General features: G+C 32.4%; 1 protein-coding gene across 4 annotated transcripts in view; it reads right to left on the bottom strand.

The window, feature by feature from the left end:
• Positions 1 to 14,770, bottom strand: part of CALCRL (calcitonin receptor like receptor) — a 107,107-nt gene that overhangs the window by 34,834 nt on the left and 57,503 nt on the right. For 3 of the 4 annotated variants that reach the window (XM_007110176.4, XM_055088936.1, XM_007110173.4), the window contains 7 exons: positions 10,161 to 10,250; positions 9,894 to 9,974; positions 8,735 to 8,827; positions 6,341 to 6,476; positions 3,754 to 3,864; positions 3,544 to 3,656; positions 2,064 to 2,155 (listed from right to left, as the gene is read on the bottom strand). In XM_007110176.4, coding sequence (XP_007110238.1) covers positions 2,064 to 2,155; positions 3,544 to 3,656; positions 3,754 to 3,864; positions 6,341 to 6,476; positions 8,735 to 8,788 — 506 coding nt within the window. In that variant the 5' untranslated portion in view covers positions 8,789 to 8,827; positions 9,894 to 9,974; positions 10,161 to 10,250. Of the gene's footprint in view, positions 1 to 2,063; positions 2,156 to 3,543; positions 3,657 to 3,753; positions 3,865 to 6,340; positions 6,477 to 8,734; positions 8,828 to 9,893; positions 9,975 to 10,160; positions 10,251 to 13,723; positions 13,831 to 14,770 lie in introns of those variants that run through there. The other variant, XM_007110177.4, reaches the window with a different exon arrangement.

Below are 14,770 nucleotides of genomic sequence, written 5' to 3' on the forward strand. Positions count from 1 at the left end.
CTGCGCGTCCGGAGCCTGTGCCCCGCAACGGGAGAGGCCACAACAGTGAGAGGCCCGCGTACCAAAAATGAAGTTTTATTAAACTGTATATAAGCAACTGATATTATGTAACTAATTATAAAGGCAGTGACTGAGAATTGACAGTTTGTCTTGAGCAAGGACATTTTGGCAATTTGTTACAAAATATAGTAAATTTTATTCTTTAAGAAATGTTTTCCATATTTTAGGATAAAAAGTCTCTTCAACTTATTTTGATGCATGTTTTAACACAATTTGGTAAAAAAAAAGTCACATTTTAAAATGTACTCAAATGTTGAATTAGCTTTATTCAGAGTGGAATATTTTTAGTCGGTTTCTAATGGTGTCTCGATAATGTCATAAATCAAAAGTGCCGTTAAAATTCCCCAAAGTAATAGTTAGGGAGTATGAGACCTACATGTACAGAGTGCTATATTTAAAACGGATAACCAACAAGGACCTACTGTATAGCACAGGGAACTCTGCTCAATGTTATGTGGCAGCCTGAACGGGAGGGGAGTTTGGGGGAGAAAGGATACATGTATATGCATGGCTGAGTTGCTTTGCTGTGCACCTGAAACTATCACAACATTGTTAATTGGCTGTATCCAATATAAAACAAAAAGTTTTTTAAAAATTCCCCAAAGTAACTGATATTGAAGATTCTTAAGAAAGTGCAAGTTTCCAAAAACAGCAATTATGATGCAATCTCTAGATCCCATGATTTTGAACCCATGAAAAATAATCGTTGGTTGGTTCATATATTATTTCATGTATTTTGAATATTTGATGAACTGTGGGCTAAAAGCTGGTGCTCCAGTTACAAATGAGCCTAACATCCAGGTGTCTAATAATTTCTGGATTCGGATTATTTTGATGTGCAACTACCACTTTAGTTGGTTCTGAAGCTACTAATGTTCCAAGATGATTGTTGAAGAAGGAGAAGGAGGAGGAGCAGGGGGAGAGGGAGGAGGAGGGAAGAGGGAAGAAGAAGAGGAGGAAGAAGAGAGGAAGAGAGAGACAGTGACAGTGACACTGGTGATGAAGATACAATAAAATATAGCTATTCTCTATTCACACTGCATTCTTTAATTACTGGTGGTGATCAAAATTATGAAGACCATGTTAATGCATAAGATAATTATGCATTTTTAGAATTTACTTTCCTGTCAATTAAAAAAAATCACAATTGATAGGTTGAATCAAGAAATTGGAGGAAGGCGGATAAATTGGGAATTGGGGATTAACAGATAACACTACTATATATATGAAATAGACACACAACAAGGTCCTACTGTATAGCACAGGGAACTATATTCAATATCTCATAATAACCTATAATGGACAAGAATCTGAAAAAGAATATATATATGTGTATATATATATATACATATATAACTGAATCACTTTGCTATATATCTAAAACACAGTAAATCAACTATATTTCAATTAAAAAAAAAAAGAAATTGGAGCTGACTCTCCCTCCACCCTAAAAAAGAATAAACTTCAAATAAATTTCAAAATATAATTTACCTATTTTAAAGATGACCCCCCCCAAACCAGGAAAATTAACCTAACCATAATATATTGAAATTATTATTTTTAATAATATATATTAAATGTCATTGCTATTTTTTGCACAGAATACCAGTTCTTAAAATGTAACATGTATACTGATACTAAAATTGACCAAGAAGTTGAAAATTTAATTAGGAAGGCCTATAATATTTGGCAGTTTCCAAAGCAAATAAGGATAGGTTTACATATTCATTTTGGCTCCCTTTTTACTGCATGACTTCATTCTTATATGCGTACTCATTTTGTAAAGTTAGGCTTCAGATATTTTATCAATCTCCTTTCTCTACATTTTATAAAGTCAAGATAAAGTCAACATGTTTCAAATTATTTTAAACATTCAATTTATTTTAAACATTATAAATCATCTATATTTCATAAATTTTATCAGCACATGGATAAACATGCATATGACACTGCATTCACCAAAGATAATCAGTAAATTAAAAAAAAATTTTACATGTACTTACTTGAAATAAAAGAATATACCAAGTGAGATAAGCAGTGACGCAATAGATAATCCATGTCCAATTATAGTCAGATAAAACAAATTCAGTGCAGTCTGTAATTTGTATGAATAAAAAAAAATTAAGGCTCATATCAATACTATAATTCTACATGTGTATAAGCTCAAAATCAATAAAATAACTCATATTTTTAAAAACATGTGATCTGATAGCCTTACCATTTAGTTTGCAAGCCAGTGAGTATTAGAATACATCTGGAATGAAGAATATCTATGAAAATTTATCAGGTGATATCAAAATTTATAAATTGCTCTTTTTATTTAAGAAATTAGAAGTCACATATTAAACATATGAAGAAATAAATTTCTTGATCTATGTTGTATAAAATATGAAAACCAACATTTATCATTTTGGAGGACATTGCCAATTTTCACTCTATCAGTTTGTGCACCTTAAATCAATGATTTTTGTTTGTTTAGACTTAAATGCCAGATAAGGCTTTCTTTCCTAACTGGTTTTTTTTTTTTTCCTTTGACAAATTTGAGGCTCCAAAACAAGTCTCAAAACAGTAATTTACAGGCGCCTCTGATCTGTACAAATAAATTTTTAATCTTGGTTTTGACTTTTTCCCTGATTTTTGTCTTTATTCTATTGTAACTTACCATTTTATTGTGTATTTTTATAATTCTCTTCACACCCTTCTCTGAATAAGCAAAGAATACATGATTTAAAATTATGAGAGCTGGCAGTTATCAAATGCTTACTATAGGCTTGTTAGTTTTCTAAATATTTTCCTTGTATTAAGTCAATTCTTCTGAAAACCTTGTGGATGGGTTTAATATCCTCACTTTACACAGGAGGGGACTGAGGCAGAAAGAGGTTACAGCTTGCCCAAGGTCACAGCTGGTAAGGAGCAGAAACAGGAAGTCAGAAATCAGAACCCAGTTTTAATCACTGTGACAAACTGCCTCAATATACACACACGTGCAAATATATGCAGGCACTTTGTATCGAAGCATTATTGTTGTGACAAACTGTGACTAACCTTGACTTTAATGTATGATGTTAAAAGTGGGAATGCCAGTGAGGGTGACCTAACAGCCAGTCAGAATGAAAGCCTTCTGCTGAGGGAACTGTGTAAACCCCGCTGGGCTTATCTTGTTTACTTGAGCACAATTCCTGACTGTAATTATAGGAATTCCACCACAGATGAAAATTTTCTTTTTTCTTACATTTTTAAAGTATGTTTACTTTGGAAAATTCTAAACTCCAATACTGAGACACTGAATTACCTAGCAGGATTGCTTCCTCGGTGTAATGACCAAATCAATAATTATTTCTACGAAGATATTTTTGTTCATTGTTTTTATGATGAAAAGGCTTTACAATGGAATGAACACTAGCTAAATTTTCTCCAATATTGTATCGGCAACTAACTTTTAAAATAGTGTAAATTAAATCTGAATTTATAATTATTACTTACCTTCACTTTCTCATGTGTGTTAACATTACATTGGGTATAATTTGTCCATGTTCTGTTGCTTGCTGGATGTCTAAACCAGTTTCCATCTTGGTCACAGATTTTTGTAACTTTTTCTTTAAAATTAAAAAGGAAAAAAGGAAACTAATTTAGTTAACCTAGAGTTTATTAAATAGATGTCAAGGAGATTTGTATATAAATTTCTGCTTTTACCTGAAGGATCAAAGTCCTGAAAGTAATCTGGGCAGTGCTGCATTGATTCCGTTCCTGCAGCAACATCATTCCAGCACAGCCATCCATCCCAGGTTCTGTTGCAATAAATGCCTTAAGGAGAGAGTAGAAATTAGGGCTTACTAACTCCCTCTAGTTATATAGAAAGACATAAAGTCTTAATGGTAGACTCACACTGACATGGAATAAAGACTGTCTACTGAAGATGAAGACATCATATAAAATCTTTATAACAATTACTTGGATTATTCACAAAGTAATTATTGGAATAACTAATTGTTAAATTAAATTTAGAAATATCTAAAAAATATATGAGGTTTAGCTTTAATTCTAATTCTCAAAGGTAGCTATTTATTTAATAAATCACATGGTCTTTGCTGGTTTTCTTAACCATAAAGTAGTGGTTAATTAGTATCCCTATGCTTGAAATTCAAAAAATATGGGAAATTGAAAATGTGTTTTATTTTAGAAACTGTATTCTTAGGGCAAGTTATAGTATTTTCTGAAGTGAACAGATGAACATTCCAATATTTCCTGTTTCACCACATTAACCCTGACACATATTTATTTAGATCCCTCCACCAAATTCTAGCTCTTACTTTCCTTCCTTTTCTTTTCAAATGTAGTAGAGTGTTTAATCTCTCATTCTTTTCTTACCAACATTAAGAGAAAGAACCTCTTACATGAAAAAATGTAGTTTTTTAAAGACATAGAGAAATAAAATGACCAAAATGTTCCAAAGTTATAACAGTCTGTATCAAAGAGAGTAATTTTCTGCCTTGTTAGGTAAGCACACATAGATAGAAACTTGAATGTTGCATGAGATGTTTATTATTAACAGATTTGTACAGCAATCTCAGAATCAATCTAGGCTTCACGGAAGGAGAAAAAATTCTATTGGCCTGAAAATCTAAATAATTCTAGTTAAAAAAAAAAGCCTCAGATAGTCTGTTTTCCCTCCTGTGATTTTCAAACTCTTATATAAGTAGCTTGTGTCCACATGTTACTAAATAAAATGCATTTTGTGGCCTATCAGAGAAAAATTTCCTGATACCATTTTAGAAAACCTCACAAACAAGTCCTTATACTGCTCCAGAAGATTCCACAACACTGGCTGCATGATAGATTGCCAGGTCTAGAATTTTTCCAACTGTGTTGTATGGCATTGGAGTGAGACATGAGTAGGTATTCCATTAAAAAATTATGTAATCAAATAGATTTGGAGAACACAAAGTTAAAATAAACATTTCTTTATAACAAGATTTTCTAGAGTATTTAAAATTACAAAGTGTATTATGACTCTCCAAGAGGAAGATTTATTATGCAGTGATCTTGAACTTATTTTATCACAAAATTATTTTATTATAAAACCCTCATAAATATATTCCTATTGTTAAACAATTAGATTTGAAGCTAGCTTTCACACATATCTAGATGATTTGGAAGGTGTTAATTCAATAATTTTAAACTAATAACACTTAGATTTTAATGGAATAAAGTGAGAAGCCAGATCAGTTAACAAATTTTAATTACTTGATAATTCAATCCCTATTGAGCTAATATTCAGATAGTTTGTCATTGTCTGGCATATTTTAAAGACATGTTTTAACTGGATATATATTGTAATAAAAATATTTGGGCAGATATATCTAACTACTTCTCCGAAGATGAACAAATTTTATTGTTCAGTTAGATTAAGTTTCCAAGAGTTGACCAATGTGGAAAAATTGCTTTTTTTCTCTTTCTCACAAGCAAGTTCATTTTGACAGTTACAAATACTAATAATAACCTACTTTTAACATTTCATGTATATAACAAACATTGTATTTTATACTATCAAATATTTTCCCCCAAATTTAAATTCTTTGTTTCCACTGATGGTTTAAAGATTTAAAAACATCTAAAGTCTTCACATTTTGCTTTGTTTCACTATGAGTGTTGAATTTTACATTTTGAACATAACTCTGACTTTAGGGTTGCCAGGTAAAATACAGGACTTGTTTTTGCTTTTGCTAAATTTGGCAACTCTACTTGTCCTTCTCAGAATTGAAGCATATATATGGCACTTAGTAGGCCTTCAATAAATATTTCAAAAATACCTTAAAAATATCTTAATGGAAACAGAAGCTCTTGGATTTCATTAGCTTTGCTACCAAATGTATCACACAAAGTATGTTATGTGCAAAAAAAAGAAATTATCTGTCATTTTATTAAGCTACTATCAAGGAGCTTTTGAAAAAAAAGACATACAAATCACATAAACTGAAGATCAACTGTCACTGATTTAATCCAAGACACATACTTATTTGATATTTTAAATATCTTTATACTATAAAAAAGTTACTAAAAATATCCCTGTCGCACATATTTTTATTAGAATTTTTTAAAAGAGGCAAGATAATTGCATCATAAAATGTTCTTCATAAGTAAATAATTAAAACTGCACATATACCAGAAAAACTAGCAATTAACCCGTTTTTAAGAATGGACCTAAGGGACCCGTAATAATGTAATGAGGTAGTTTTCTTTCAAAAATATATTAAATGCATTTAAAATTCGTCATGTTTACCTTCTGTTTGTTGAACAGGGTCTTGCATAATTTTTTGGTAACATTCATATTGAGCCGTCATGATTTTATTTCTAGTAACACCCAGCTGAATTAAGTCACCAGGGTTCTCTTCTTCTGATTCTGCTATGACAATAATCTAAGGGATTAAAGAAAATAAAACTTCAGAATTATGAGAATGTCTGTGAGAGGCAGTCTGTCACACTGGAAAACAGTAAGTGCAGTGATGTACTGCAGGGTCAGCAGGCTCTGGGGGGAAATTCCTGATTTGTAGTGTTTGACAATTTCCATGGTGTAAATATCCCTACCATGATCAATTTCAAACCACCACCAAGAGTTGCCAGTGGCCCCAGTGAGCAGCACAGTCCACAGTTCCCTCTCAGAAGACTGTGGGAGCCAGCTCCAGGCCATGTATCTGGAATGCAGACAGCTGTATTCAAAATTCACCTCTACTTTTTGACCTGGGAGTGTAGACAAGATATTTAACCACCCCCTCTACCACCACCAAAACTTCTGCTTTCTTATTATAAAATGGGATAAAATAGTATCAAGATAATAGAGGGGAAGTATCTGGCACATGGTAAATGCTTAACATTGTTGACATTTTTATAATTACATTTTGATAATCAAAATAATGACAAGTTCATTTATGATGTTGGTAAACAGAATTTTTATTATATGCACATCAATAAAGGTTTTAGGCAAGGTATATATTTATATTCTTCTACTTTAGTAGCTTTATTTTAGACTTCACTTATACTTTAATTTCTACATGACTTTTTTTCCTGTTTTGTAGCATGAAGCCTGTATAAACCTTTCTTCAACCTTATTTCTTCTTTGCTTTTGCATAATTCCTATTAATTATTTTCCATAAACAGTTATCTTTCTACTCCTATTTTGTTTCTTATTTTTGATTTTCTATTCTCTAGCAGGAAGTTGAATTTAATTTAAATTTAAAATAAATAGTAAAAGTCCCTCAGTGTGTGGTACCACTCAAGTTTCACCATCACCTCACCACCATTTAACATTAACTTTTTTATTCTTTGATTGGTTTTAATCTCTTAATAAAGATTTATGCAGCTGTTGTGCTGCACAGTAATAAATGGAAATTTATAACATCAAGAAACAATTCTTTCCTCCTGTTCTCAGTTTATAGAATTACATTAAATCAATATCATTTTTATTCTTACTTAAAAACTCAAGTTTGCACATCATCTGAATGAATTCAAGAGAAATGGTCACAATTCCTTAAATTACAATAATCAGATTGATAATCTGTTACAGAACTACCTACAGGGAACCAACTTTGGCCTGTGCAGCCCATTGGCATGCTCAATGGAGGGTGGGAGCTGAAGAAACAGGAATCCTGTTTCTTGAATTTCAGTCTGTTTACTTAAGATAACATCTAAGAAGTGCAGAATTTGGACTGCTCCTAGACTTGAGAATGTTTTTAAATACAAAAGCTGACAGGAGAGTAGTTGTGCTTTTTTCCCGTTTAGGTTTTCTATATTTTTCTTGAGTTTCTTTGTTTGAATCTTTGTGGGGTTTACTTGGAAACACCACAAGAAAATTATTTACTGGCACAGAATTAGGTGAGATTATGTCTCTGAGTTTCTCATACATATAATAAGAGTATAGTCACTGTTTTAATGTGAAACCGAGAAAAATAGGAACAAAGATTTCTGTAAATAAAAATAAAATTAAATGTCTATGACCTATGACCCCTCGAGTACAGCAATTGCTTTTTAGTCATCCTTAGTCTACCCTCCACCTCCAGCCCCCATGTCCCCTGCATATACATGCAGAGGCATGCAGGAGTGTACATACTCACATACACATCTGCCTCAAACTTAGCATCCATGCCTGTCAGAAAACGGGCACTTAATACTTATTTGAGTGAATGGGTGAGGAAATTAATTGAAAACATAGTACATGATTCCAAAGTGCTTTTCAGTCAATATAGGTCAATCAGTTGGCAGAAAGGGAGAAAAATCAACAGGTTGGAATTGCTTTTTTAATAGATCTAACTCAGAATCAGCAGGTCTGATTGAAAATATTTCATCTATTATGTACGACTGTACTATAGAGCCATTCCATTTTTCTTTCAAACTCTGGTAATGGCTTTTCTCTGGCGTCCGCACATTTGTGTGCATCATCCCTCCACCCACGCTGCACCATCATACTGTTGTGCCTGCTACAGGACTAAAAGCCTAAAAAGGTACGCTGAAGGGAAACAAATGATTGCTGTGTTGATTAGATATAAAAATGTACTTAATTTATGCATCTAATAACTACATGTATTTTTGTGTTATTAGCCTTTATCAATTATGGGTATGTTGGAAGTTAAAACAGAAATAATCATAGATAGGGAGATACATTAGAGAAATTTATGCTTACCATAAAAAAAGGCAAGAGAAACAGAAAATACAGGATACACTTTTTCTCCATCATTAAAGCCAAGATGAAATATGCTATATAATATAAATCAAACTGCAATAGAAAATAAAAGAAATATAATTTAGCAATATTTATGAAATAAACATAGATGGCTCTCAATGGAAAACTTTTTAAAACTACACAATAATTTTGCTTTAAGGATTTGATTAATAGTCTTACATATTACAAATGTTAAGAGCATCGTGGCTTAAAGTACTAAAGAGCTTAATTAAATACATTTTAATTTAACTTAATTAGCCTTACAAGCAGGAAAGCCTCTTACAGATATATTTTTAAGTAATTAGAAAACATCTCACTTTCTTTACCTTTACCAAAATTGGGATAAAAAGTACAAAGTAAAGAGTTTCACGAGAACATAAAAGGTATCAATATGCTATCAAATTTTGATAGCATATTTTACTATAAAGCTTACCTTTATTTCCGATAAGTAGTAACCTTATTTTTAATTTTATGACTTCAACAATTTAAGGGAAAAATTTGTATTTGGGCCAATTTCTTGAGAGTTAACATCCATAACTCATAAAAATGGCCTTATGATTTAATAGAAATTATTCTTCACTTCAGCATTCAATTTTTTTAATCTAAAAATAAAAGATTCTCTAAGTCATCTATATTATTAAAATAAGTTTACAGGAGATGGGCAGTACGAAATAAAAGTATTTCTGTTGAGTATTTCTAATGATAGATACAGTTCTCTGCTAACTTCTTAATTCTAAGAGACAAACATTGCAGGAGTAACGTGTATAATGCTTACTCCCTATAAGTTCCATGATCAACATACTCTGGCAGTATTTTTATGAAATATAAATGACCATGGTTTAGTCATAAAATATAGTATGTATTTAACTGAATGAGTAAAAAATATTTTTTAAAGGAGATAAAAACCTAATCAATAGATATTTGCCAGTGGACTATGAACTTAGATTTGATTTTGTTAGGAAACATGTCATGATTTTTATTATAGGGCAAATGTTAGAATAAAAATTATAAAAAACTTTCCTTCATTTTACTTAGCATTTGCATTATGACATGCAATGAGAGCACGCCATTAACTAGCACACAGAATCTATGCCATTGCTTGCCCTCATCAATGACTTACCTAGAAGAAACTTTTTATTGTAGCAATCTTCCAAATGTTTTCTCTTCAGTCAGCTACACTGGGCTTTTATTATTAGCTGATCTTTAAAAAATACAACCAAAAAAAAAAAAAAAAAGGAAGAATTCCATTAATTTTAGATGTAAAAAATCATGTTGTAATAGAGAGAAAACAATGAATCAAAGTTTTTGCAATTCAAAAATTAATGAGTTGATATTTTAGTTTTTATTGCATGGAACAATGAGAAAAATCTAATTTTCCAATACTTACATTCACAATTGTCTCCAGACTCAAATCACATTTTCTCTTGGGTTATACTCAAAACTGTCTTGAAAAATTTCTTAAATCCAGGGTCATGACCTGAAATATTGATATAATAATGTAATATTATTTCAATGAGCCAAAATCATTTCCATAATAAATTTAAAATTTCAAATAATGCCACTAGAAAAATATTTTTATTAAGTTATTCCAATTTTTAAAAATCTGTTTTGCTTATAATATATTTGAGTTTTGTCACAAATATTTGTTGTTTTCCATTATATGGAAAAACTTAACGTCAATTTTCATTTATCCAGGATGGTCAAAACACTAGCAATTAACTGAATCTTTTACTTAAGTAAATTTCAAAGAGCTAGAGTATGATAAAAGGACTTTTAAACTGTAGTTTAAACTTCCTTTGAATAATTTTATCTAATATGTATTGGAATGTGTTAATCTTAGTTACTTATATCTATTTCCCTAGCTTGTGTGGTGTCTCACAGGCAGAAACCATATATGATTGATCTTTGTATCCTTTGTCTCTGGCAGTTAATTTACATTTGCTGTATAAATCAATGAATAAATAAATAAATAAATAAATAAATAAATAAAGTACTTTAGGATTTTAAGCTTACAATCAGGAACACTAATCATAACTATTAGTGAACTGTCATTTCTTCTATTAGAAGACTTTAAGTAGTGTTTGAATCTATACTGACACTGAAAATTGGGGAAAAAGTTCTTATATCAGCATGTTTACTTTCCTACAGAATAAAGTCCTTTATTCAGTTTTTGAGTTCTGTGGTCATTTGGATATTGAATAAACAGTAGTTTACTGTACTGTCTTTGGAAGTCATAAAGCTTAAGCCAAATTTAAAACATTAGTCGTCCACATTTTTCTGTATTAAATATATATAAAACACATAGATTTACAAACAGGAATGTAAAGAAATATTGATATTGTTTTATTTGGAAATCAGGTAGGTTTTTATGAAGCAATGCTTTGATGATTTACATGAGTCAAGATTAAATTACCTTCCATGTGTACATGGGCTCAAAAATTGAAGGAAAATGTGCCTTAAAAAACATGTTTGAAGTTTTCCTATATCCAACATATTTGAAAAACAGTTCATGCAACAATAGAAGTTATATTTGTTGCTTATCTAATGGGTTTCAAAATCAGAATTCCAAAAAGTATCTTAGTGAAATATCTCTTAGCATGCAATAGATCATCCTGGCACCAATAATTAAGAGGACTTTATTCAACTCACAAAATATTGATCAGTGCAAGTAATTCCACTTTTACAGTTTTCTCTCTTTACCCTATTCCCTAGTGATTTGGAAAATGGGCTACTAGGGACAAGATTGTATTCTGCACTGTGTAAACTTGTAGCACTCCTAACCAAGGGGGCAGGTTCATGATCTCTGGTTTTATCAAGGATGCAGCAGCAAGTTTGGGTGGCAGTCTTTCAAAAACATGGTGGACACCTGTACTCTTCATTAGATCTAGCAATGTCCATTTCATGTGGTGATCCAATTCGCTTGAGGCATCTACTCTACAAAGGACTCATCAAATTTCCCTACCAGCAGACACATATGGTGAGTGGTAGTTACGGAAGAATCACCCCTTTCACCAAGAGCTCCCTAGGCCAATAATGGAGGGATCATGACTGGGCATATTGATAATGCCATTGCAGATACATATGAAGGTCAATTTAGATTGAGCCTCATATTGGTAGGTGTAATGGCATGATTATTACCAGGAGAAGTATGTTTAATTGTACTCCAAGGTTTAGCTTATTGGTTCTTTGTATACAGCCTCTCATATGTTCATTCAGCAAGTGGTTCCCTCTTCTATGTTTAGCTTATTCCAAATTTATCTTTGCTGAAGTTCACTTGATATCAGTTGACTTAAGCTGTTAAGTAAATCATTGTAAGTTTCTCAGATCTAGTTCAACTGTTTACTGACAAATAAATAGTTGCATGTTGCCTGGTGAAATATATAGTAGCTCCCATTCAATTTGGAGGAGAGATCAAGTACACGATTAAAGGATGTCAAGTTAAATGACGTGAGCTTAGGTTTGTTTAATGGGAAAAGCACTTCTTCAAAACTGAGAAAGCTCTAATTTAAACTCTTAAGTGAATTTGTAATCACAGTGGTACTAGTAGTAGTTACTGGCATTTTCTCTTTCTGCTAGCCTTATGGATCCTATAAATACCATTTTATTATCACACCTCAAAATTAAAGTGGAAGATTTGGTTCTACTACTAGAAACAAAATAACTTTCTTTACTCTACACATGGAATAAAAAATAGCTTATAAATAGTCTACAAGCTTCTTGACCAAAGAATCACCATAATAAAATTAAAATGATTGATTTCATCACAGAAAGAACTTTTACTTGAGAGCTCAAATAACTTTTGAAATATAGCTTCCTAGTCACTCAAGTCTTCATGTAGTATCATTCTGGGTTCATTTCTTAAAATTTCAGTAGATCTGCAACCCAAGACAGTTCTACATTTTTTAAAACAGTTCTACGTTTCCAAGTCCACAAAGTTTAACCAATCTTCTTGGCTTACTTCAGTGTAAAAACATGTTTTATTCTACATAACCATAATAGATTAGTGTGACTTAATCAATACTAATTTACCAGAACATAAAAGCATAAATCCAGTGCCTTTCAAATCCACTTCTTATTTTCTCAGATTTTTATTATATATATACATACTTTCCATTAATTTATTTTTCTTAATAATAATTCTTATTTTTAGTTGAGTCACCTAACCCTAATATTAAAAGTGTATGTTCACTCCAAGATTAAGAAAAAAACCCCAACTTTTGTTTTCTACTCCTGCATTTCCAAAATATCTTGAATTTTCAGAGGCCCTAAGCCATATTCTCTCCTCCTTTTATTTATCCAGTCACTATAAAGTTGGCTAACAGAAGCATTTCCCACACGTATCTAATTTGCCTTTAAGTATCCTGAACCTTTGTGTGAACAAAGTGAGGCTGTTTCCTATCTAGGTACATGCCTTCCTTTATGGCATATTAAACAAGCTACATTTCTCCTGAATCAAAACAAGGAAAAAGCACTTTTCAATCCCAATATTCTACACGTTTATGACAAATGCAAACTTCTTTCTGTCATTTTACACTATGTGGAACAGATTGTACCACTAAAAAAGTATCCAAGTACAAGACCTGGTTACCTGTTATTCTCTCCTCACTGCTTATTTTTTGGCAAAATAAGTCTTTGTGCTAGAATGATTCTTGCAAATTACTGTCTTTACTTCCACTAGAGTCTTTGAGAAAGAAATTCCAGTATAAGGTGTTAATTCCCCACCCCCATCCTGACCTGGAATGTTCCTAACACTTTCAATCCATGAAGCAGTAAAAAAATTAAAATATAAATAGACTTCTCTTTCCTGAAGATCTGATACTGATGTAAGAAAATCAAACTGTAAGTCCTTTTTTATAATATGGCTTGGGGTTTTCATTATTTAATGAACAGTTACTAAATTACTGTTGTAACATAAAACAGAATTCCACAGAGTGTGGGTTAATGGATCACCTGTATCAGAATCACCACCAGAACTTGCTGAACACATGAGAATGTCTAGGGCCCACAACAGAACCTCTGCATCAGAACCTTCAGAACTTTGGAATCTGCACTTTTTGCAAGCACCTGAGGAAATTCATGGCCTGTTAAATTTTGGGAAGCACAATATAAATACATCATCATCATTTGGCCATGTTGAAACCTGGACACACTTATATTCCTCTGTCTCTAGGTACTAGGCAGACTTTTTTTTTTTTTTTTTTTTTGCGTTACGCAGGCCCCTCACTGTTGTGGCCTCTCCCGTTGCAGGGCACAGGCTCCGGACGCGCAGACTCACCGGCCATGGCTCAGGGGCCTAGCTGCTCCGCGGCACGTGGGATCTTCCTAGACCAGGGCTCGAACCCATGACCCCTGCATTGGCAGGCAGATTCTCAACCACTGCGCCACCAGGGAAGCCCAAGAACGTAGAACTATAGATTGAGACGATTGTATTCTTTCAAGGAGAGAAAATAGATATCTGGGTAGATTGGAAATGCTCTCCCAAGTAAAGCTGAAGTAAAGATCATACATTCACTCCATCCATTCATTTTCCTAAGTACATTTAAAAAACCTGGTCAGCTAATGTTGGCCCCTGAGTTGGTTTCATAAGGCACGAACCCCTGTCCCCTGCATCGGCAGGTGGATTCTCAACCACTGCGCCACCAGGGAAGCCCTAGCCAGACTATTTTAAAAGTACTATTAAGTATAAATCAAGCAAAATATTCTGCAATGTTCTCAGGCATAATTAATATCTGAGAACTCCCAGAGTAAGTTATTTAAATATCCTATTTTAAAACATTTCATGTACTGTTGTAACAGTACATTTCATGTACTGTTCATGTACTGTTCATGTTCCTTTGTACTGTTTGTGCCTCTAGATTGTGAGCACAGGAAGAATAGGACATGCATCATATTAATCTCTGTGACTCCAAACCCTAGCAAAGTGGGGGCATAAAGAGGGTATATAAAGTATGTTTTCAGTAGGTTACTTACAAAATGAATTTAATCAAGCTGAAGAAA

Source organism: Physeter macrocephalus, chromosome 2 (assembly GCF_002837175.3).
Source record: "Physeter macrocephalus isolate SW-GA chromosome 2, ASM283717v5, whole genome shotgun sequence".
Taxonomy (NCBI): Eukaryota; Metazoa; Chordata; class Mammalia; order Artiodactyla; family Physeteridae; genus Physeter; species Physeter macrocephalus.